At 47.5% G+C, this 23,054-nt stretch overlaps 1 protein-coding gene across 3 annotated transcripts; it reads right to left on the bottom strand.

The window, feature by feature from the left end:
* Nucleotides 1-2,705: 2,705 nt before the first annotated feature.
* On the bottom strand, nucleotides 2,706-22,982 carry BBS1 (Bardet-Biedl syndrome 1). 3 transcript variants are annotated; one of them, XM_042905534.1, is made up of 17 exons: nucleotides 22,910-22,982; nucleotides 22,500-22,576; nucleotides 22,331-22,365; nucleotides 18,671-18,943; nucleotides 18,509-18,555; nucleotides 18,331-18,369; nucleotides 18,139-18,211; nucleotides 15,128-15,259; nucleotides 14,288-14,394; nucleotides 12,592-12,712; nucleotides 12,267-12,425; nucleotides 10,803-10,872; nucleotides 10,161-10,319; nucleotides 7,404-7,537; nucleotides 6,267-6,401; nucleotides 5,561-5,647; nucleotides 2,706-5,336 (listed from the first exon to the last, which is right to left on the bottom strand). In XM_042905534.1, exons 1-17 carry the CDS (start codon nucleotides 22,954-22,956, stop codon nucleotides 5,250-5,252), a joined length of 1,782 nt encoding a protein of 593 aa, XP_042761468.1. In that variant the 5' UTR covers nucleotides 22,957-22,982; the 3' UTR covers nucleotides 2,706-5,249. The 3 variants fall into 3 exon arrangements, with proteins under 3 accessions (XP_042761468.1, XP_042761467.1, XP_042761469.1); XM_042905533.1 differs by having other exon boundaries at nucleotides 22,500-22,603; nucleotides 22,910-22,966; XM_042905535.1 differs by lacking the exon at nucleotides 2,706-5,336 and having other exon boundaries at nucleotides 5,564-5,647; nucleotides 6,188-6,401; nucleotides 22,500-22,603; nucleotides 22,910-22,966.
* Between the last annotated feature and the right edge of the window lie 72 nt (nucleotides 22,983-23,054).

Here is a 23,054-nt window from a genome sequence, read left to right as displayed (position 1 = left end):
AGTAGTGGGCACCCTGACTTGTTTCTGGCCTTTGAAGAAATCATTTCAATATTTCACTATAAAATATGTTCACGGTGGGTTTAAAACAGATGCCCCTTCCTGTTGGGATGAGCACTGGGTGTTGTATGGAAACCAATTTGACAAATTCCATTAAATAAATAAAACAGATGCCCCTTAAGTTCCCTTCTAGTCCAAATACATTAAAATAATCTGTATCCTTTTACTTTCAATTGTCTTGTAAAATCAGCCTACAGATGGGGGCGCCTGGCTGGCTTAGTCAGTGGAGCGTGTGACTCAATCTCAGGATTGTGGGTTTGAGCCCCAACACTGGGTGTAGAGGTTATTAAAAAAAATCTTAGAAAGAAGAGATCAACCTATAAATGGATTTTTAAATCTAGACAACACTGTCTTCCAGTTGAAACAGTCATTTATATTTATTGTAATTGATGTACCTGGAAAGATTTCTACTTTGTTATTTGTCCCACCTTTCCTTAGCTTTTAGTTTATCACCCTTCTTACTTAAAGTTACTTTTTACTGGGTACAGAATTCTAGGTTAATAGTTATTTCCTCTCATATGTTGAAAATAATATTCTGTCTTTTGGTCTCCATTGTTGCTATTAATAACATCAGCTGTTATCTATTTGTTGTTCCCCCTTTGAAGACACTTTTGTCTCCAACACTTTTAAGACTTTTTTGTCTTTGACATTCTGCAGTTTACTGTGATGTGCCCAAGTGGTGTTGTCTTTGTATTTACCCTAATGGTATTCCTTGGGTTTCCTGATTCTATGAATTGTCTTTCATCTGTTCTAGAAAATTCTTAGCCACACCTTCACCTGTTTTCTCTGCCTCTACTGAAACTGATTGGACCTCTCTACTCCATCCTCCTTGTCTCTTAATAACTCATATTTTTTGTTTTTTGCATTCTGGATTATTTCCACATATCTTTAGGTCTTTCTTCAGCTCTGAAACCAATCTATTTAGTTTTTTTTTTTTTTCTCTAAGTGGTTGTGCCGACTCTTCCATTGAGTTTTACATGTCAAATATCTTATTTCTCCTTCTAGTTGTTTGCTTTTCAGATTTGCTTGGTCATTTTATATGCTCTCTACTTCTATTTTAGGATCTTTTTCTTTAAATATATCAAAAACACACATCTTATATTGTTTGGTAATTCCAGTACTTTTTTTTTTTAATTTTTAATGTTTATTTTTGAGAGAGAGAGAAAGAGAGAGCATGAGCGGGGAAGGGGCAGAGAGAGGGAGACACAGAATCCGAAACAGGCTCCAGGCTCCGAGCCGTCAGCACAGAGCCCGACGCGGGGCTCGAACTCACGGACCCTGAGATCATGACCTGAACCGAAGTCGGATGCTCAACCGACAGAGCCACCAAGTCACTCCTTAAATTGCCCTTCTTTTTCTTGTTTCCCAGAGTGGAAACTTCTAAATTACTGATTTCAGATCAATGCTACCAGTTTCCCTCTAAGCACTGCTTTTGCTGTATCCCACAAATTTGGTAAGTGTGTTTTCATTTTCATTTAGTTTAAAATATTTTTAAACTTCCCTTGAGATTTCTTTTTGACCCACATGTTATTTAGAAGGGTGTTGTTTCATCTCCACGTATTTGGGGGAAATGATGAAAAGTTAGGGGATTTTCCAGTTACCCTTCTGTTAGTGATTTCTAGTTTAATTCCATTTTGACCTGAGAACAGACACTGTATTATTTCCAGTCTTTTAAATTTGTGAAGGCCTACGTTATGGACCAGAATGTGGTCTGTCTTGGTGAATGTTCCACGTGAGCTTGAGAAAAATGTGTATTCTGCTGATGTTGAAATAAGTCTATAGAAGTCACTTGTTGACTGATGGTTTGGTGACCTCTATATCTTTTCAAAGACATTATAGTTAAAGATTGACCACAGAACAGAAAGAGCTGAGAATTAAAATAGTGGAATTTTAAAAAACAGTTCCAGAGAAGAGCTGAAAGAAAAATTTTTAGAACATAGGATAGAAAGACAATATGAGAGAAGAGAGAAGAAAAACAGACAATCAATCCTGTTCTCTCTGGAATTCCCATTTATCAGGTGCTCGGTTAGTGAGAATTCCAGAGAGAAGAGAGAAAATGGGAGGAAATCGCTTAAGAAACAAAATTTTGTAGAAGTGAGGGATATACATTTCTACCTCAGAGCACAACAAATAACGACACACATGTAAGTCATGTCCTGACATTTCAGAACAAGAAGGCCAGGAGCAAAAATGGCATGCAACTTCTCAACAGCATTACCAAAAATCAGAGCACAAGGGAATACCGCCGTAAAAATGATTTTCTTGCATGAAAACTATTTTCAACTTCAAATTTTATGACCTGCTATCACACATGTATGTGAATGGGATAAAGAAATTTTTAGACAGTGTACTAAACTTTTTTAACTCTAGTGACTTTTTAAAGGCAGTACTGTGGATACACTCCACCAAATGAGGGGTAAAAGAACTATAAGGATGAAGAGAAGGGGTCCAGGAGTCAGAGGCTCTAGTCAGGAGAAATAGTCTGCAGTAGTTCTAGAGAGCAAACAGTCCTCACTGAGGCAGGGGATGATGGAAAGTATCCAGAAAAACAAAGTAACTGTCAGAATGGATGAGGGAAGAATGAACAATTGCTACATACAGAAAACTAACCAAATGGGGGGAAAAAAAAGGCAATTATTAACTCCATGAAAAATTAAAAGGTAATTTAATTATATCCCAATTTTGGCTCTGCAGGGAATAACTTTCATATAGTAAGATAAACAGCCATCTAAACAGTAAGTATTGATTTACCTAAAAACTGGGGAGAAAAGGCGCAAAGTACTCCACAAGAGAGCTAAAGCCTCGCCTTTTACAATAGGGACCCAACAGATAGTGTCTAGAATGATAAATCAAGCAAGAGTAGTATAAGCATATTTTTAAGATAAATAGCTAATGGATACCTGGCTGGCTCAGTCTGTGGAGTATGCGACTCGTGATCTTGGGGTTGAGTTCAAGCCCCACCACTGGATGCAGAGATTACTTAAAAAAATAGCTAAGAGAACTGAAAATGATTGTAGCAAGGGAGCAGTAGTGGGGAATGGGGAGAATTTTCTCGTTATAAACTAATTCCATAGTACTAAGTAGGTACGTGGTTTTAGATAAATACTTTTTTAAAAGATAATAACTTCCCTCATCCCTAATGTACACAATCTCCTGGAGCTCCAACCAGTGAGTGCACTGGGTACCATGACTGTTCCTGGTTTCATATTGCTTTATGTATACTTGTCCACATCAGTGCAGTTCATGTATTTTTAATAATAGATACATAGTATTACATCACACAAACTCTCTTTAGGTGCTGGGCATAGGAAGCTTCTCCACTTCCATCATCATGAATAGCTACAAACTAGACTTGGTGTTCCGAGCTCACACAGTCATCACATGATCGGGGAAGAAGAGATTGTATGGTCATATGGCCCAGTGAAGAGCTAGCCCAGCCCCAGTGACAGAGCTCCAGCGATAAGGGGCTTACTACCTTCTAGAGCAGGCCTTTCCATCTCTGCCAAGCTCTCTTAGGAAGCTCTGCAGGTTAAACCTCCTGCTTCGTCCAACTGTGACTCACTTGGCTTGATCTAGAGACCCTTCACCACCCTGACCCAATTAATCTATGTCTACAAGCGGCCAGGCTCTGCACAGAGGAGGGGGATGGGCTCTTTCTTTGGTCCATACCCCAATTCTTTCTTAACCTGGCCCCAGAATGCATTCCTTGGGAGGGTTTGGGGTGAGCTGAGAGCTGTGTCACCCCAATCCCTTGCTGGGGTCCTGGACAAGAGGTTATTGCCCGGCCATGGCAGTTAGTGTGGGGCCCTTGGTCTCAAGGGCAAAAGCCCTGCAGTTACTCCTGTCAAATCCCCCCTTTCTGGAGTGGAGTCCTCATTTCCTCTAGAGCGGCTGCCAAGCTCACAGGATGCTAGAGCTCAATTTGGTCACAAACTGCCTCATTTTACATGTGGGGAAACTACAGCCTAGAAGGATTTGGTTACTTCCCACAAGCCCGAGGTACCATATGCTAGGCTGCACCTGATCATACAGAGGAAAAGACAGGTGCTCAGGGAGCAGGGTTCCTGGCTCCTAAGTGCTCAAGGTGGCCCTGGTAGCACCAGCCTAACACTGGCCAGGGCTCACGAGGCACTGAGGTCCGGGACTGTGGGTCTAGGGCCTTTGTGGTCTGAACATGTGCTTTCCCTCAGTCTTTAGCCTCACTCAACACCTCTGGTCCATGCCTTTCCAGCTAATGCCACTGCCCAGTAAACTTTCCACTTATGTGATTGATCTGGGCTCCAGGGCACAGAAGAGCAGTTCTGGGCTTCTGCCTCCTGTGCCACCTCCCCAGGGCCCGGAAACGCCTCTCCTGCGCACCCCAGCCCCACTTGTGCTCTAACTGAGCCTTCCTCTCCTGGGACGCTCTTTCTGGACACGAGCGACAAAGTCAGGAGCGGCAGTTGTGTGGTGTTCAGAAGCCCGGTGGGGGCTGGGGCCACTAGCTCCTGGCATGGGCGCCCTATGCTTTCCTGGCACCACCTCCTCCCTTGGCGATCTTCATGGAGCATCACAGGCCTGAGACTTTGGCTGAGCCCAAGATTTCAGGAAAGGCCCCTGTGGGGAGGCAACTACTCCCTAGGCTCCCTTGTTTGGCTCACAAGGAGAAATCAGAGCATGTGTTTTGCCTGTAATCTGACCAGCATCAGACAAGCCTCTGGAACCCCAGGGAGCAACAGGGGACTCAGTCTCACCCAAGAAAAGCCTCTGATTACCCCAGGCCAGGCCGTGGCCAATTCTGGCCTGGGCCTGCAGCAACCCAGGAGTAATGTGCCTACAGAAAGCAGCAAAGGAGAAGGCTGGGCCCGAGCCCCCTCATCTCACCTTGACCACTTCAGAGATCTTCCTTCAGCCCTGGGGGTGATTTCTGGACAAAAGTGGGGAGGATGAAGGGCAGCAGTAGTCCGGTGGGCAAATGCCTGGGTTTTCCTGAGGGGGAAGGAGCTGAACCTCCTGGGTACTCACTGACCTGCTGCTATCAGTCACCCAGCAGTCAGGGTGGTGAGAAAGGGGACACTTAGGAGAGGAGAAGGAAACCGTGACCCCAACATACTGCTGCTCGGGGACTGGGCCATTGACTCTGCCCAGCTGAGTGGAAGCGGCTGAAACTTCCTGGTCCCGATTCTACAGGGGCTTTAACACCAGTCCAGGGGTCAGGCGGCTGCCAGCCCCTCGCTCACAGGCATGTTGATGTGGGCACTCAGGAGGGGTGCACTCTGGCCTTCACGAAGCACCAGCACCTACGGAGGAAGTGCCGTGGCAGTAGGGGCATGCCCCCTTTACTTCCTGCTCCCTGCAAAGGCCAAGCCCAGCCTGGTCTGCACTGGTCCCCGTGACAGGCCACCAGGGCTCTGTCAAAGGGGATGGGGAGGCTGCAGACACCCACCCGGACCTGGCAGCCATGTGGGGGCCTTGTCCACCTCACTCTGTCTCCCCGACGTGGTACCAACAGTGGGCGACCTACCTTGATCATGTCCGAGATGCCCTTGTCACTGAGACTCTCCACAAAGGTCTCTAGTGGGTAGCTGAGCCCTGGCACCAGCAAGGGGACCTGGGTTTGGGGACAGACAGGTAAGGAAATCAGCTCTCATGCCTGGACAGTGTTTGGCAGATTCCAAAGCACTCTCACACCTGCTATAGCAGCTGAATTCAGCACAGGCCTGGCAGGGCGGGTGGGGCTGATGGGCCCATTCACAGGGCATATGGGTTCAGTGAGGGGAGTGGACGCTCGAGGACCACATGTATGTCCAGGATTAAACTCAGACCAATCCCAGAGTCTTTCTCAGCCTCTGGTCCTCCCAACTTAGGATCAAATTGGATCTGGGGGGGAAATTAGGCCCTTCACTCTGTGGAAAATTTTCCTTGGGGCAGAAAGAGGCTCCCATTCCCACCGCAGGCATGGCTGCGAGGCAGGATGGGCTCTGGGTTCTGGCTCTTCTCCTAGAACCTTCTGTGTGGCTCCTTGAGACCTCTCTCAGGCCGGGAGAAAAGCAGCCAAGGCAGGTCTTGGGCATTCTCCCCAGGGGAGGACCCTGCCATACCCCAGCCTGGTCTGTGGCTGTGGCCACCTGCCAGCTCCCTCACCACTGACCTGTTAGGGCTCTGTGGGCACCTAATCAGGCCCCAGCCTGGTCTTCCTCAATCCATGTCTCAGTGGGGCAGCCCAGTACCTTGAAGAAGGCCCGGGGCAGGGCGTAGAGCACCTCGTTGTACAGGAAGCAGACCAGCAGCCCCAGGATGGGTCGGGCTGCTGAGGTGTTCTGCAGGTGAAGTGTGAGCTTAAAGGTGGGACCCAGGCCCTGAACCTGTGGAGAAGGTGGGGTGGGTGGAGGAAGCCCTTAGGAACAGTGGCCTTGGGCACTGAATCCCACGTGCCCTGGCCCTGTCCTCCTGCTTTGTCATCAATGTTCTCGAGTTACTCTCTGCCAACTGCTCTAATGTATCGTCCTGCCCCTCAAAAGGCCCCTCGGAAGGCCAGAGGCTAGTTCCTGTTTGTACAGGGATCAGCAAAGGCCAAGTGGGGGAAGGGGCTTGACGTAGACTGCTCAGGAAGCTGGTCAGAGGCAGAGCTGGCCCAGAGATGAAAGCCCAGCTCCCACCTATGGCCTCACCACTGTCCCTGCTGCTCTCTTCCCAGGATCTGACTTCCTCCCACTCTCACCCTAGGGTAGGCACAGGGATTTCATGTTCCTGCCTTTCATTCTCAGTTGCTTTGTAGCCTCTCCCTCTATCTATCTACTTCCTTTAGGGAAAGAGAAATTGGAAACCCATTTGGGTCAGACAGCACGCCTCTGGGACCCATCTAGCCCAGATGACCTTGAGGTTTCTTGTGTCTGAGTGCAGGGTCTCCTCCTCCCGTGCACGTCTCAGGACTTCCCTTCCCTGTAGCAGGCAGTCCTAGGCCCCAGGCTGCCCACAGTTACTGAAACAAACAGCTTTCTTCCTTGTACCGTAGCCGTCAGAGTCCCTCCAGTCCTGGGAAGAAATGTCCCAAGGTGACTACTTGTGTGCCCTGCCCCAAATGCGGGGGCTTGTTTTGAGGCACGGCATGGGCTGAAGGAGCTGGAGAGTGTGGCCCACTCCACGGCCCGCTGAGGGGAAGAGGCAGCACAGCAGAGGGGAGGAGAGAGAGCACTCTCCTACAGGAAGACAGACACTTGGTCTCTGGGCCTCTGGGAGGGGAGAAGGGGGCACAAGGCCTAGTGGGCTCAGAACTGGCTCTGGGGCTGAGGGGTTCCTACCCACCCTTGCCCTCTGCCCCTCTGGCCCTGAGGTGGCCTGACTGCCCCCTAGCCCTGGGTGCTCACCACAGCGTGCAGCTTGAGGGGCTCCCGGGCTGTCACAGATACAGGATTCAGGCTGGACTCAAGGGCCTGCACGTAGGCGCGGGCAGTCCGGAGGCGCAGCAGGTAGAGGTCGGTCTGGAAGGTCCGGTGCATGGCTGAGGAGAGGTGCACAAAGGGCTGGTGTCGGAGGGAAGGAGGGAAGGAGGGGGCAGAGGCAGGGGAGAGGGTGTCTTGCGCAGGCTGCTGTTCAGACAGCATAAGAGGAAGGCAGGGGCCGCAGGAGCTGGGAACGTGGGAAAGGGAGGACCAAGGTGCAATAGCCTGGCCTCGGTCCGGTGACACTGGACGCTGTGGGCCACACGCTGGCTGCCTCCTGCTTTCTGGTTTCCTACCACTGCACAACCCCCCTCTCCGGGATGGCTCCTTCGATTTCACCCTAAGGGCTAGTGTTCCCTTAAGTCTTGTCCTTGGTCCTCTTCCTCTATGCCCTGCCCCGGCTGTGAGCACTCCACTGAGGAACAGCTTCGAGCTCCTGAGGGTGGGGACTTGTCACTACCGAGGCTGCAGTGCCCCGCTCAGGACCAGGCCCACGTCCACTCTCAGTCCTGCTTCCAGCTGCCTGATGGTCACCACCCGGACGTCCCATCGACACCTCGAACTCAACACCGCGGACACGCACGTCATTCCCCCGACTCCGTCACTGCGTCCCCATCCACCAACGTGCCCAGGCTCACCTCTCACGGTTACTCATTTGCCAAGGTCTGAGGACTCTTCCTCAAAGCCGCCTCCAGAGCCCATGCCCTCTTCGTTCCCCCGGGACCCTCTTCCAGGCTTAGCACGCTGGCTTGCCAGTTGGTCCTCGCCCTTCCACGCGTGTCAGGCGCCTCCCACCCCTCAGAGGTCTCATGTCTGGACGTTAGCCTGTTAGCCCGTCTATTAGTCTTTCCTTTTTCCTCTAGTACTTTTACAACTTATTTTTAATTTACTCAGAATTCATTTTTGTGTTTGGTACGAAGCAGAGTTCTAACTTCTTTTTTCTAGAAGCATGCAGTCCCAATTATGTTTTTTGGACAGGCTTTCCTTTCCCCACTAATTTGAAACAACACCTTTAACATAAACTGACTTTTCCCATACACGAGGGTCTGTTTCCGGACTTTCTAAATGTGCCCTGGATCGATATCAATCTCTGTATCACACCACAGCTGCTAATTCCTACAGCTTTCTAGTTCATATAGTTCCTTCTGCTGAGAGGCTATGTCCCCTCATTCTTTTTTTTTTTTTTTTTAATGTTTATTTATTTGCGGGGGGGGGGGGGGTGGTGGAAGGGGCAGAGAGAGAATCCCAAGCAGACTCTGCACCATCAGCCCAGAGCCTGATGAGGGGCTCAAACCCACGATGATGAGATCGTGACCTGAGCCAAAATCAAGAGTTGGATGCTTAACTGACGGAACCACCCAGGCACCCCAGAGGTCCCCTCATTCTTAAATTCCATCCCCCAATTTCTTAGATTTACTGAAAATCAACTGGTCAAGTCCTCAAAATAAACCCTATAGGGATTTTCACTGTAACGTTGCTATGTTCCTAGATTAATTTTAGAAGCTGTTAATTAATCAGCAGCTTTAAAGCATTAGGTCTTGCTACCCTGAGAGTCTCATCATTGAAATATTCAGATGGTCTTTTACGTTCTTGAGAGCAGTTTTATAACTTTCTTTCTTAGACTGACATTTTCTAGGGATTTTGTTGCCATTGTGAATGGAAACTTTGGATTTTCCAACTTGGTATATACCAAATTATTGAATTTTGCATATTTTACATTTGGTCACTTTAGAGAACTTCCTAATTATTTCTTGAATGTTTCAATTGTTTCTCTTGGATTCTCTCAGCTACAACAGCCTGCTAGCTCTTTTATCCTCTAATTTACCCTTTAAAACTATCAGTAAGGTCCCTTTATAAGACAGAGCTGGTCGAGTCACTGTATTTTTCGGCTTAACATCTTTCCCAGCCCCCACTACCTAGAATCAACCAAACATCTTAGCTTTGCACTCCAGGCCCTTTCGGAGCCAGCTCTGCCCTGCCTTTCCAGCCCCTGCTCTGGCCCCCCTGGCCTTCCTGCACTACACCCGCGACCACGTGGAAGATGCCACTTAAATCCAGGTAGGATCCTGTGACTCTACTCACGCCTCTGCCTGAATCTCCCTTCCCTATCCTTCTCTGGCTGCTGGACTTATAATCATTTTAGGGTGAAGTCCAGTGTCACCTCTCTCTAAAGCCTCTCCCAGGCGCCCAGGCAAACTTCCTCACTCTTGTGAGTCTCAACAGCCCTTTGCAGAGACCTCTTCTACATCTGTCACGCATGTGAAATTAGCAAGGTAGACTGAGTTCCTAAGGTAGGGGTCTAAACCTATTTCAAGGCATTTGGCACAAGGCCTGGCATAATCCTGGGTACTGAATGAAGGGAAGAATGAATGAAAGAGCAAGAAAAACTGAATAGGAAAAGGAAGAACCCTGGTCAAATTCAGCTTCTCTCATGAGAATTCCTGCATCTAGAAGCAAGTGTTCTCCCCTCTGCATTCGAAGGGCATGTGCCCTCACCCACGGGATCTCCCACCTTGAGGCAGTTATTGGAAGCAGGGGACACCTCCCAGGCTGTCTCTGGACTTCCAGAGGCAGGAAAGCTGCCTGGTTGCCCAGTGCTTGGGGCACCCAGGCGGGTTCACCCAGTTCTTGCTGCTTTAGAGCAATGGAGAAGGAAGAGGCAGGACCTGGCCTGAGACTCACCGGTGCCAGCCTCCCGCTCTCGCAGCGTCTGATCCACATAAAGCCGGGTCTTTCGGGGCACGTTGAGTTTCAAGGCCTGGGCTGGTGGGGGGCCCGCCTCACCTCCCCCTTCCACAAACACTGCCGTACGCTTCAGGATCTTGATAATCAGGCCACCGCCTAGGGAAGTGGACAGACAGAAACAGATCTGTCCTCCCCAGTTCTACCCTACATTCCCATTCTTTCCTCCCCAAACAATCTGCCTCATTATAGACCCAATTCTGTCCATGTTTGTCGTCCTGCTGAGATTCTGGGTATCTAGAAGGAATAAAGGATGTTTTAATGTCCTACTATCCATCCGTTCATTCAGTAGTTACTTATTAACTATTGTGATGTTAATAGTTAATTAACATAATAAATGTTGATTAAATATTGTGATGTCTCCTCAGACACTGAGGAGACTGGGGTGAACTGGAGACACTGGCGCCTGGGAAGTGAAACCAAACTGCTGATGAGCTGGCCTCAGACAGTACATGTGTCTACAAGCCTTGTTTCCCAAACCCAGACCTGCCTATGCTTCACGTCCACATCTTCTTTCCTAGGATCTAGCCTGTCACCTTTGCGTCTAACTCTAAAACTCTTGCCAGGTCTAAGTCTGCTCACCTCGTGTGGTCATGATGAGGGTGTTATCTTCCCGTCCATACCGGCCAAAACAAAGGCTGGTCACTGCATCCTGTGGTGGAGACACCAGGACTTAGTTGGGAAAATACCATGGAGAGGAGAGCAAGACTGGGGTGGAGTGATAAGGCTGGGAGACCCCAGATATGATATAATAAAGAGATGTGAGGTAAGGCCTGGGGCAATGCTGCCTCTGACATATTTCCTCTATTTCTCATCTCCCATCCAATCTCACTGCCGCAGTCACAGTTCCAGACTGAATGTCATTGGGCTTCTGGGGTCACCTTTCTAACAGGTCCCCAGCCTGGTCTTTCTCCTTAATCTGTCCTTCACACTGATGCCTTTCAAAAATATAAACAGGATCGTGTCTATTTTCTGCCAAAAAAATTCCCATGGCTTTTGTCCTCCTGGTTAGAACAACTTAAGGCCTTCCACATCAGACTCCAACCTCCCTTTACTGTCCCTCTCCTCTTTACCCTCCTCCCACCCCTACAGCAGGCCTATAGTTCAAACCAACTGCTCTCAAACTTTACACATACACATGTTTCACATGTGATATAACCTGAGCTTTCTTTCCTTTTTAATGCTTATTTATTTTTGAGAGAGAGAGAGAGAGAGAGGGACGGAGTATGAGCAGACAAAGGGTAGAGAGAGAGGGAGACGCAGAATCCGAAGCAGATTCCAGGCTCAGAGCTGTCAGCATGGAGCGTGATGTGGGGCTCGAACCCACGAACTGTGAGATCATGACCTGAGCTGAAGCTGGACGCTTAACTGACTGAACTATCCCGGTGCCCCTCTTTCTTTTCTTAAGTAGGCTCCACGCCCAATGTGGGGCTTAAATTTCCGACCCTGAGATTAAGAGTCACGTGCTCTACCCAGACAGCCAGGTGCCCCCTCTGAGCTTTCTTTTTTATGTTGCTGGTTGTGGCCCGTTAAATTAATTTAATGACCCACAACTTATGTTTGAAAAACTCTAATCCAAATTCCTCAAGCCACCTGTATTCCTTAATCAAGAACATTCATGCCTCTCAGCCTTTGTTCATGCTGTTTTCAGTCTGGAATATTCTTTATGTATTCACTTGGCAAATTGTTTCAAGGCCCAGAGGAACTGTCACTTGCTATGAAATGGCTTGTGAGTTCCACCCCCATTTATCCTTCACCACCACCCCCAGGTGCTAGGCCCCTCTGTGCTTTTTCAGTACTTTGTTCCGCTTTAGACTTGCTTGTATTTGAATTAGCGGTGTCTCTGGCTAGCTGTCATCTTAAATTATAAATTCCCTGAAGGCAGGATTTAGACATTGTTTTATCCCCCACATGGGCTGTGCACATGAGATGCTCAACAAATGTTTCTGAGATACATCAAAAGTCAAGGGCATCGGGTGGGGATCAGGAGAGGCAGCTAAGAAGCCCCAGAGGTGGGACCAGAACAAAGAGGAGTCAGCAGCTCACCGGGGTGCGGATGACATTGAGCAGGGTCTTATCACGGTAAATGCGGACTTCTCCATTGGCCAGCCCAGCCATGACGGCCTGCAGGCCCCGGGAGTGCTGCTCCAGGAGATTCATGGTCAAGATGGCTGCTGGCATTTGCACTGTCCACAGCTTTTTACCCTGGGAGAGAAGAGCTTCTTACCCTGGGAGCGTTCAGGACACAGCGTGGAAAGAAGGGGTGGCTGGAGTTGCAGGGAAAGAGACACCAGAAGGAATCGCTTGCTAAGGGGGACCAGAGACACATACATGGAGGGGCTGGGGGGTGATGCTTGCCCAAAGGCCACACCTTGTGGGTGAAGCCATGCAGGCTGTCTTGGGTGCTGCCCACCACCAGGACCTTGTGTACCCGGACAAGCCCCACAGGCTGGGCGCTCAGCTCGATGCAGTACTTGGGGCGCTTGGAGTCTCTGTGGAATAAAGACACACTCTCCAAGCTCCAGAGCCTCTCCAAGCCTCGCCTTCCCTGGCCGACACTCCTCTTTCTAAGCCCCACAGACTATCCCTGAAGGAACCTTGGCCCCAAAGTAGATGACCATAGTATTGTTTCCACGTTTACCACTTAGCAGCTGTGTGACCTTGGATAACGTGAAGTGTGTCTTCTTTCCCAGTCTCCCTGCTGCCTTTACTACAGTGATTTGTGTGATAACCTGGCATTTAATGGTTTACAGTGAGTGTACTTAGGTTAGGTGAAGTGCCACTGGACTTAGGCAGTGTAGCAATTTATCAGAAATGCATGAGAAGTCTGCTATGTGTAGATGCACTGTTTTCAGTTTCCCAGCTTCTAAATCTTTCTCTTATCAAGAAAGGAGGGGTAATTCCTGCCTACTAATCACAGGCTATGGCTCCCCTTTCTTCATATGATGGCCATCAGATGATCATATCCCATCTGATGACCCATCCGAGAGCCTCCCTCTGGTCTCTGGTCCTCCTTCCAATCTACTCTCCACCCAGCAGAGTAATCTCTTAAAAATATAAACGGCTCATAATATTCTTCTGATTAAACCCCATAAGAGTTTTCAAACTCAAAATCTTTATCATGTCCTAACAGGCCATGCCTGGTCTGCACACATCTCTTTCCACCCTCCCCCCTGCCCATCAAGTTTGAGGAGCACATGGCAATGTCTTTTCTATCTTGAATTTGCTTAAGTTTTCTCTGCTTACAACACTTCTTCCCCACTTTTGGAATAACTGGCTCCTTCTTAACCTTCCAAATTATCTCCATAGACAGGTGTTCACTGATCACCTTGGCCCTATTATTTTTGCCCACTGAGCTTGCATTTTTCCTCCAAAGCATGCATCCAATTCAAAATACATCTTGCTTTGTTGACTTTAACATCTGTCTTCCCCTGAGGGCAGGGCCTATGTTTAGTTTATATCATTTATTTTTTTTTTAACGTTTATTTATTTTTGAGACAGAGAGAGACAGAGCATGAACGGGGGAGGGTCAGAGAGAGGGAGACACAGAATCTGAAACAGGCTCTGGGCTCTGAGCTGTCAGCACAGGGGCCCGATGCAGGGCTCGAACTCACGGACCGCTAGATCGTGACCTGAGCCGAAGTCGGAGCTCAACCGACTGAGCCACCCAGGCGCCCCTAGTTTATATCATTTAGCAATACATCCTCTATGCTTTATATAATGCTTAAAACATGGTAGGTCCTCCAAAATATTTCTTTAATTAGAAAATGATTATCAGCCTAATGCATAAAGAAGTGTCACATACCTATAAAGCAATACAGCAAATGGGAGGCTGTTTTTGTTTCTTCCCATCACTGACTGCACTGCTCACGTGCTACAGCCACCTTACCCAGTCTCTCACTTTGCCTGCTCATCACACAAGCCTGCAGGTGGCCCCCTATGCACGTGAGCTCACCTTCCTAGCCAAGTTCCCAGCTCTTTCCACTCCCAAATACCAGCCCCAAAGCCCCTGAAACCAGCCGGTTTCTGAATGTTCCTTCTGGCCCCACAGACCACGATGCAGTTACCTTCTCAGGATATAGATGTTCCCGTTGCGGCAGGCAGCAGCAAGCCGGAACTCCACATCAAACTGGCCAGAAACATCCAGGAAGACGGGGACGCTGGGTAGGCTCATCTGCAAAGGAGAGGCTCAAACATCCCAATTTTTCTGGTGCCCATCTTTCCCTACCTTGAAATAACGCCTGTGAGTTGGTTCCTTGTCCAAAGTCCCAATCTCCTCATTGTCACCCTGCTGGTCACAGTTTTTGTATACTTTTCCCGGAGGGAAACTCAGCAACAGTTTTGTCTATACCTTTGACAAAACTATGCCACTTCTAGGAATGTACCCTAAAGACGTATTTAGATAAACATGCACAGGGGTTTGGGCAAGGAGGCCTACTGCACTGGTGCTGACAGTAGTGAAAACTGAAAACAATGTAAACATACAGTGAGTGATAAGGTAAATAAATTATGGTCCATTTATATAATGGATGTTGTGTGGCCTTTAAAGAAGCTAATGTGGTTTTATACAGATATAGAAAGACACTGATGAGTTCCTAGTATGTGAAAAGAGGTTACGTGATCCTTACCACAAAGCCGTTTTTGCAAAAAAAAATGTATTTATGAGTTATATATCTGTGTCTCAATATAAAAATGTCCAGAAAGACATGCCAAAACTTTAATAGTAGATATTGTGGGTGGTGGTATTTTTGGACATATACTTTTTTCTTTATGCTCATCTACATTTTATAATTTTTCTACAATGTGTATTACCAAGAACTAGGGGCAGGAGATGGGGGAGGGAGTAGAGGGAGGGAATGCAGCCTGGGCCTCAGCTGTGCCAAGGGCCTGGCCCCATACTGACTGACCTTGGCCAAAATGATGAAGGCCTCCGGGTCCAACACCAGGAGCTCCTTGTTCTCAGTGCCCAGCACCAGGCAGGAAACAGCATCCTCGTCAGCCAGGTTCTTCTTCAAGGTGGTCATGGTGGTGATGACTGTCTGTAGAAGAACTCCAGGAGTCAGCCAGGGGGTCCCCACCCACCATCCCCACAGATACCCCAAGGACACCACAGGAGGGAAGAAAGAGAGCAAAGGAGGAGGAAGAGTATCAGAGATGTGATGTAAGTTTTATGTACAAAAGTATTTATGGCAACAAACCTAAGTTTTTTTTTTTTCAAAAAAATTTTTTTGATAGTTATTTATTTTAGAGACAGAGCACAAGCCGGGGAGGGACAGAGAGAGCCAGAGACAGAATCCGAAGCAGGCTGCAGGCTCTGAGCTGTCAGGACAGAGCCCAGTGTGGGGCTTGAACCCACGAACCATGAGCCTGAGCCGAAGGCAGACACCCAACCGACTGAGCCACTCAGGTGCCCCAGCAACAAACTTAACTTTCTAACAACAGAGAACTGTTTAAGTCAATTACAAATTTCCATCTGATCAAAAACCACATAGTCATTAAAGAAAAATCACACTTTTAAAAGAAGATTCAACGACAGAGAGAACACTTCTAATGTATTCAGAGAAAAAATGGGTAAAATGTTATGTTAGTATAATCCTCGTTTAAAAACATATGAATAAAAAAGAACATGCTGGCAGGCGAAACTCATATTTATTCAAATTGGTTCTATCTGGACAATGAAATCACAGGTAATGTTTAATTTCTTCATTGTGCTTTTGTAGAATTTCTACAGTGGGCACATGTTCCTTTTATAATTGTGATTGGAGAGAAAACTTTTATTTTTTATTTATTTTTAATGTTTATTTATTTTTGAGAGACAGAGTGTGAGCGGGGGAGGGGCAGAGAGAGAGAGGGAGACACAGAATCTGTAGCAGGCTCTGGGCTCTGAGCTGTCAGCACAGAGCTTAGACTGACATGGGGCTTGAACTCATGAACTACAAGACCATGACCTGAGGACGCTTAACCGACTGGGCCACCCAGGCTCCCCTGGAGAGAAAACTTTTTTTTTTTTTTTTTTTTCAACGTTTTTTATTTATTTTTGGGACAGAGAGAGACAGAGCATGAACGGGGGAGGGGCAGAGAGAGAGGGAGACACAGAATCGGAAGCAGGCTCCAGGCTCCGAGCCATCAGCCCAGAGCCTGACGCGGGGCTCGAACTCACAGACCGCGAGATCGTGACCTGGCTGAAGTCGGACGCTTAACCGACTGCGCCACCCAGGCGCCCCTGGAGAGAAAACTTTTAAAAGAGAAGAGGATGATCCCTTTTTTAGAAATTTGTCCTATGAAAATAATTTAGCAGGACCAAAATTTTCTCTGGATAAAACTGCTCATTGTGTCTTTTTTTTTAATGTTTATTTTTATTTATTTTGAGAGAGAGAGAGAGTATGCATGAGCAGTGGAGGGGCAGAGAGAGAGGGAGGGAATCCTAAGCAGGCTCTGTGCTGTCAGCACAAAGCCTGACTCAGGGCTTGATCTCACAAACGGTAAGATCATAACCTGAGCCAAAATGAAGAATCAGACACTCAACCAACTGAGCCACCTACGCAACCCATGTGATTATCTTTAAGATTAAAAAAGAGGAATCATTCTCAATGCCTAGTGGAAAGAAAAAGGTTACAGAAACATGGATGTTAATGGTTCCCAATTATATAGCTATGACATATATCTTGGAAAGATTGCCTCACTCCCCTAAACTGCATCTTTGAAGCAATAATTAATTCATTTCATGATTTTATACGTACTCAAAGATACCGACAACAGTGGATTTAAGCTGCTGATCAGCAGGAGACAACAATATTTCCCACAGAATTGGTCTAAGGCTAGCCAAAAGCTGAGGCATGCGTTGGCCAATGTGTTGGCTCAAGTGGCTTCTACAGGAAGTGGAAGGTTCCCATGAGGCTTTCAAAAATGCAGAGAACAGCTCTGGGATGGGACTGAAGGTCAGCCCCTAGGTCAGGAATCACTAGAGTTTACTGAACAGGTTCATCAATAAAACCATTAAAATGATAATTAAGAAAAATATGAAGTGAACAAAAGGGATACATTTCTTAGCTAATGACCTGCATGTGAACAGTTACATAAACTATGAATGAAATAATTGACAATTAAGGAAATAATCAAGGGGCCATTAAGAATGGAGTTCTTTTCTTTAAATTTAAACCTTTTTTAAAAATTTATTTTAGAGAGAGAAAGAGAACAAATGGGGGTGAGGGGCAAAGGGAGAGAGGGAGAGAGGGGGAGAGGGGGAGAGGGGGAGAGAGGGAGAGGGGGAGAGAGGGGGAGGGAGAGAGGGAGAGGGAGAGGGAGAGGGAGAGGGAGAGGAGAGAGGGAGAGAGAGAGAGAGAGAGAGAGAGAGAGAGAATCTCAAGCAGGCTCCACGCTCAGTGCAGAGCCCAACATGGGGCTTGATCCCACAACCCTGGGATCATGACCAGAGCTGAAATCAAGAGTCGGATGCTCAACTGACTAAGCCACCCAGGCGCCCCAAGAATGGAGTTCTTAAAGACTGTTTAAATGCTCAAGATATAATGTTACATACTCAAGGAAAACAAATTATAAAGCATATTTGTAAGAAAATGTACCAAAATGGTAAGAATGAGTACCACTGGGTAGTAAGATTATAGTCATTTCTCCTTTATACTTCTCTTTATTCTCTAATGAAAATATGTTATCTTTACTCTTAAGAGAAGAAAAGGTATGTAAAGTTCTGTAACTACATATGTTAATTCAAAGCTGCCACTGTTGACTGGAAACGTAAGGCCCTGCCGCTTTGTGACCATTACGTGTGGTAGGGGCTGGAAAGGAAACTATAAAGTGACACTAGTGGGGGTTGGTTGTAGAATTTACCACTGATGTTATGAGGTCTTTAAAAAAATTGCCCACCTTTTTTACAGGGAAACAAAGAGCGAAGGGCCATTACCTGCCGCTTGATGGACTTGGATTTGTGCTGGCTCACAAATGCCTCCATTTCACTCAGCTCCAGCTGTAGAAACCTGCACACACAGAGAACTGGCACCTGCATGCCCTGGGCCTACTTCCCTCCACAGGCCATTCCACAGCCACTCCCTCCCCCTGGAGCTTCTGGAGACCCGGTCTTCCACAGGGCCCTTACCTGAGTGACTGTACCGACAAAGGCACCTCTGCCTTCTCCCTGAAAGGAGAGGGGCAATCGTGGCAGATTTAGTCGAGGAACAGGGCCCTGGGGTTCAGACCAAGCATGGGATGAAGGAGAAGGGGTGGGGGGTTAAGGGAGGGATGGGAGACATATGAAGGGGAAAGTGGGCTCTCACCGGATGCCTTCCAGCATCTCCTTCAGCGTCAAGGGGTCAATCCGGTCCTGTGACAGCAAGGGAATAAGGTTAAGTCTGTGAGCTCCAGAGGCAGGCAGGGAATGAGGATGACTCAGTGGCGGCCATCTTTGCCTTCTCATTCCCATCCCCGACATCACTTACCTCCTTGGCCTGGTTCCAAAGATCTTGTTCCAGGGGGTTTGGCGGCAACTGGGGCAGGCTGAACTTGAAGTAGGGCCTAAGATTCTTATACACATACACACAAGGGCCCGAAGCGAGTGCCAGAGCTGGTGTCCGGGGTTCATGTTGCTCCATAAGGAAGGTGGCGGCCGCAGCTGGCAGTGCAGGTAATGGGCTTTCAGTCAGCACTGTGGGTCCTTTGAGCACCTTCAGGCGGGGATGCTGCCCACCTGGGCCAAGATCCCCCACCACCAGCTGTAGAAAGAGGCTGGCTTATTCCAGGCTCAGGGTCTAAAGACCTCTCCACTGACCCCCTTCTTGGGCTTAGCCTTTTTGCCAGTGCACATTCATTCACTCCTGTATCAATGCACCAAAGGTGTGGGGCAAGGAGACTCTGCAAAAAGGCTTGCAAGTTATATGACCTTGGGAGAGTTGATTAAACTTCCTGAGCCTCAGTTTTCCTACCCGCAAAATGGGAATATCTATCTCATGACACTTGTAGTGAAAATCAAATGAGGTAATGAATTAAGCAACCTGGTAAAGGCTAGTAAGGAGTAGGTGGCAGATGATGTTTTCGTTATTCATTTGGGAATCACTTCTTCAGAGCCTGCTCCATACCAGGCACTATTCTAGACAGTGGACAGTGGCTAAAGTCAGTGAGGTGCTGGAAACTCATATCTGGGCCTCTGAAGCCTGGCTTCCGAATGGGAAGAGAACACAAGCATGCATGCAGACAGGATGTGCTCTGTGGACAGAGAGAAGAACCAAGCTCCCCGGTCTCTCTTTTCCACCCTCCAAACTATCCTCCAAGCTACCGTGTCTGCCAAGCAAGCCCATTCTCCCAAGTGAGGCCTTCAAGGCCTCTCTGATCTGGTTTCCAACCTGTTTTCCATCACCTTCCAATCTATGCTATTCTCCAGCCAGGATGGGGGCTGCCACAGAACATCTGGATTCTGAGAATGTACAGTGTGCCAGGAGCAGTGTGTACAGTGTGTACAGTGTGTACAGAATGTACAGTGTGCATGTAGTGCAGGCACTACATGCATCCTTTCATTTAATCCTTTCAACAACTCATGGGATAGGTACTATTATTAGCCCCATTGCACAGATGGGGAAGCTGTGACTTAGAGATGTTAGGTAACTAATTTACCTAACTTAGAGATGTTAGGTAAAAGTCACTCAAGCAAGTGGCGGAGCTCGGACTGGAATCTAGGTCTGTCTGAGTCTAAACCAGTGGTATTGACTACTAGTTTACTTACTTACTTACTTATTTATAGAGTTTGAGTGTGCGTGAGCAGGGGAGGGGCAGAGAGAGATGGAAAGAGAAAGGATCCCAAGCAGACAGCACTGAGCCCGACTCGGGGCTTGAACTCACAAACTATGAGATCCTGACCTTAGACAAAATCAAGAGTTGGACACTGAACCTAATGAACCACCCAGGTGCCCCTTAACTACTACTTTTATTGGCTTTTACTTTCTAACTTCAAATTTACTCTTTCAAAATATGCTATAAACTTCCAAGTCTCTGTGCCTCTACTTGTGCTGTTCCCTCTGACTGGAATGCTTCCCCCCTCCCCTCTTCCATACCTTCTTGATACATTTCTTTCATCCTTCAACACCCAGTTCACATGTTACTGCCTCCTGGTGCCTCCGGATAGATTTCACTATTCTCTCCCTGCTGCTCCCATAATACTTTCCATATATTCAATTTTAACATCCTTTTGTTTACTCCATAAAAATTTACCAAGTACCCAACTTGTGCCAGGCACTGGGCTAGATTCTGGGAATCAACAAACTAGCTCTTAAAAGTTATTTCACAAAAGCATCGAATATTTCACATTAGTTATTGGAGCTGTGATTTCTATACCTTTCACTGCTATAAATCCAGTGCCAAGCACACACTAGGTATTCACTCCATATCTATGGATAAATTAAGGGCAGTGTCTGTATCTCTTCCCGACTGTGTACTGATTCATTTCTTTTTTTTTTTTTTAAGCATAGTTTTTTTTTTTAAATTTTTAAGTCTTTATTTATTTTTGAGAGAGAGACCAAGTGTGAACAGGGGAAGGGCAAGGAGAGGGAGACACAGAATCTGAAGCAGGCTCCAGGCTCTGAGCTGTCAACACAGAGCCCGATGTGGGGCTTGAACTCACGAACTGTGAGATCATGACCTGAGCCGCTCCGATGCCCAACCGACTGAGCTACCCAGGCACCCCCTGATTCATTTCTGACTTTAGTGTCTGCACAATGCCTGACACACAGTAGAGGTTCACTGCACACTTGCCAAGTTGCAGAATGCTTTAAGGACAGGAATTGGGGGCATATGTCCACCGAATTCTCCTGTACTCTCCGTGAAGGGTAGGGTTCCAGACCTATCTTCTAACTGCCCAAATAACATGCCCACTGTGGGTTCAGTGCCCATGGTTGAGCCATAGTGGAACAAACACATGACTGGGAATGCAACCAGACCCAGGTCTGCCACTTTTTACAAACTCACTAAGCTTACTCACTCTGAATCTATTTTCCCATTAACAAATTGGGAATAATATGTATGTATGTACATATGTACGTGAAAATGTTCAAAGAGGGTCTAGTCCAGAAATGGACACTCAATATATGTTAACCCACTTTAAGCCCAAAATATTTCTCAACCTTTTAAAAACCTGTACCTTTAATTTTAAAATTTATTTATTTATATTTTACTTATCTTTATGTTTTTATTAAACTTACAATTTAACCTTTTTATTAAAGTTTTCAGTCATATACAAAAGCAGAGAGATTAATATAATGAATCCCCACATACTCACCATCCAGTTTCAATAATTAGTAACTCATGGCTAATCTTAAAATCTATGCTCATTATATATTTTTAATTTTTAATGTTTACTTATTTTTGAGAGACAGAGACAGAGCATGAGTAGGGAAGGGGCAGACAGAGAGGGAGACACAGAATCCAAAGCAGGCTCTAGGCTCTGAGGTGTCAGCACAGAGCCTGACGTGAGGCTCAAACCCATGAACTATGAGATCATGACCTGAGCTGAAATCGGACGCTTAACCAAGTGAGCCACCCAGGCGCCCCTATTTATTTATTATTTTAGAGAGAGGGAGAGCATGCAAGCGGTGGAGGGAGCAGAAAAAGAGAGAGAGAGAATCCCACGTAGGCTATACTCTCAGTGCAGAGCCCTAGGTGGGACTCCATCCCACGACCCTGGGATCACTACCTGAGCCAAAAACAACAGTCGGACATCAACGACTGAGCCAATCAGATGCCCCTTGCTCTTTTAATAAACATAAAGCTCTCTCTTCCCTCCCTTCTACTTGCTCTCCAGATTCCAATGCCCCACTCCCAACCAACGGATGTGCCCTTCCAGCAAGGAATTATGTCAAGTTAACAAAATTAAGAGGCTTTGTGTTGGTAGAATCCCCAGCAGCATTCTGTTCTGCTTTGCTTTCTGCAGTCTGTATTCTGAAATCAACAAGTTCTCTTCACTGTCCACATAAAAATAAAACTTAACACGAAATGTACTTTTTCAGGGTACATGAGCTCCAGATTACGCTGAACTCCTTTGGAGCCATCAGGAAACCTCATTTCTGATATCTCCCCACCCCCCAATTCTCTTTCAGCTGAGGGGATATGCTTACCTTGTACTCCCCATCCCCATGCAAATCTGCCAGCGCTGGAAAACACAAAAGGGCCATAAACCGGGGTTTCAGAAGCTTTGAGGCTTCACTACAGAACCATTATTTGACCCCTCCACCCCACCCCACCCCCCACACCCAGAAGCAGGGGTTCCTGGTCCCAGAGACTCACCCAGGCAGCTGGAAAAGGTGTGGATGTTGGCCACGGGGTCGTAGTGTGCGTCCAGCCATTTCGAACTGGCCTCGTTGCTGGGAGAGGAGGGAAAGAGTTGGGCGCTGAGTCCCAAGGGAGAGTAAGAAAACTTTGAGGGGGCTAGTCTCAGAGTGAAGTGTGTAGGGCGCTCTGAAATGGGGATACAGAACCTCTGGGTCCAAGTCCAGGCTCCACCACAGGCTCCCTGAGTGACCCCGAGTCACACACACGCATATTCACTCCTTGCGCCTCAGTTTCCCTACTTGATCCCTAAAATCCGTTCAAGGACACCCGGTGCCTTCCGAGAACCGCAGGTGCCCAGATCCCAGGGCCCAAGACCCCCTCTTTACATTTATAGGAAAGGAGGCCTCGAAGACCCCGGCCTTCACCTCTCAGCTCGGCCGCAGTCGGAATCAGACGAAGACGTAGCAGCCATCTTCGCAGACGTCGCCTTGGCAACCGGCTTCGGCCAGCCGCCGCGCAACGCCCAATAACTCCCGGGCTCGGGGAAGCGCGCGTACAAAGGTTCCGGGC

The sequence above is a fragment of the Panthera leo genome, chromosome D1, assembly GCF_018350215.1.
Source record: "Panthera leo isolate Ple1 chromosome D1, P.leo_Ple1_pat1.1, whole genome shotgun sequence".
NCBI classification, from domain to species: Eukaryota; Metazoa; Chordata; class Mammalia; order Carnivora; family Felidae; genus Panthera; species Panthera leo.
This window is presented reverse-complemented; position numbering and strand designations above follow the sequence as displayed.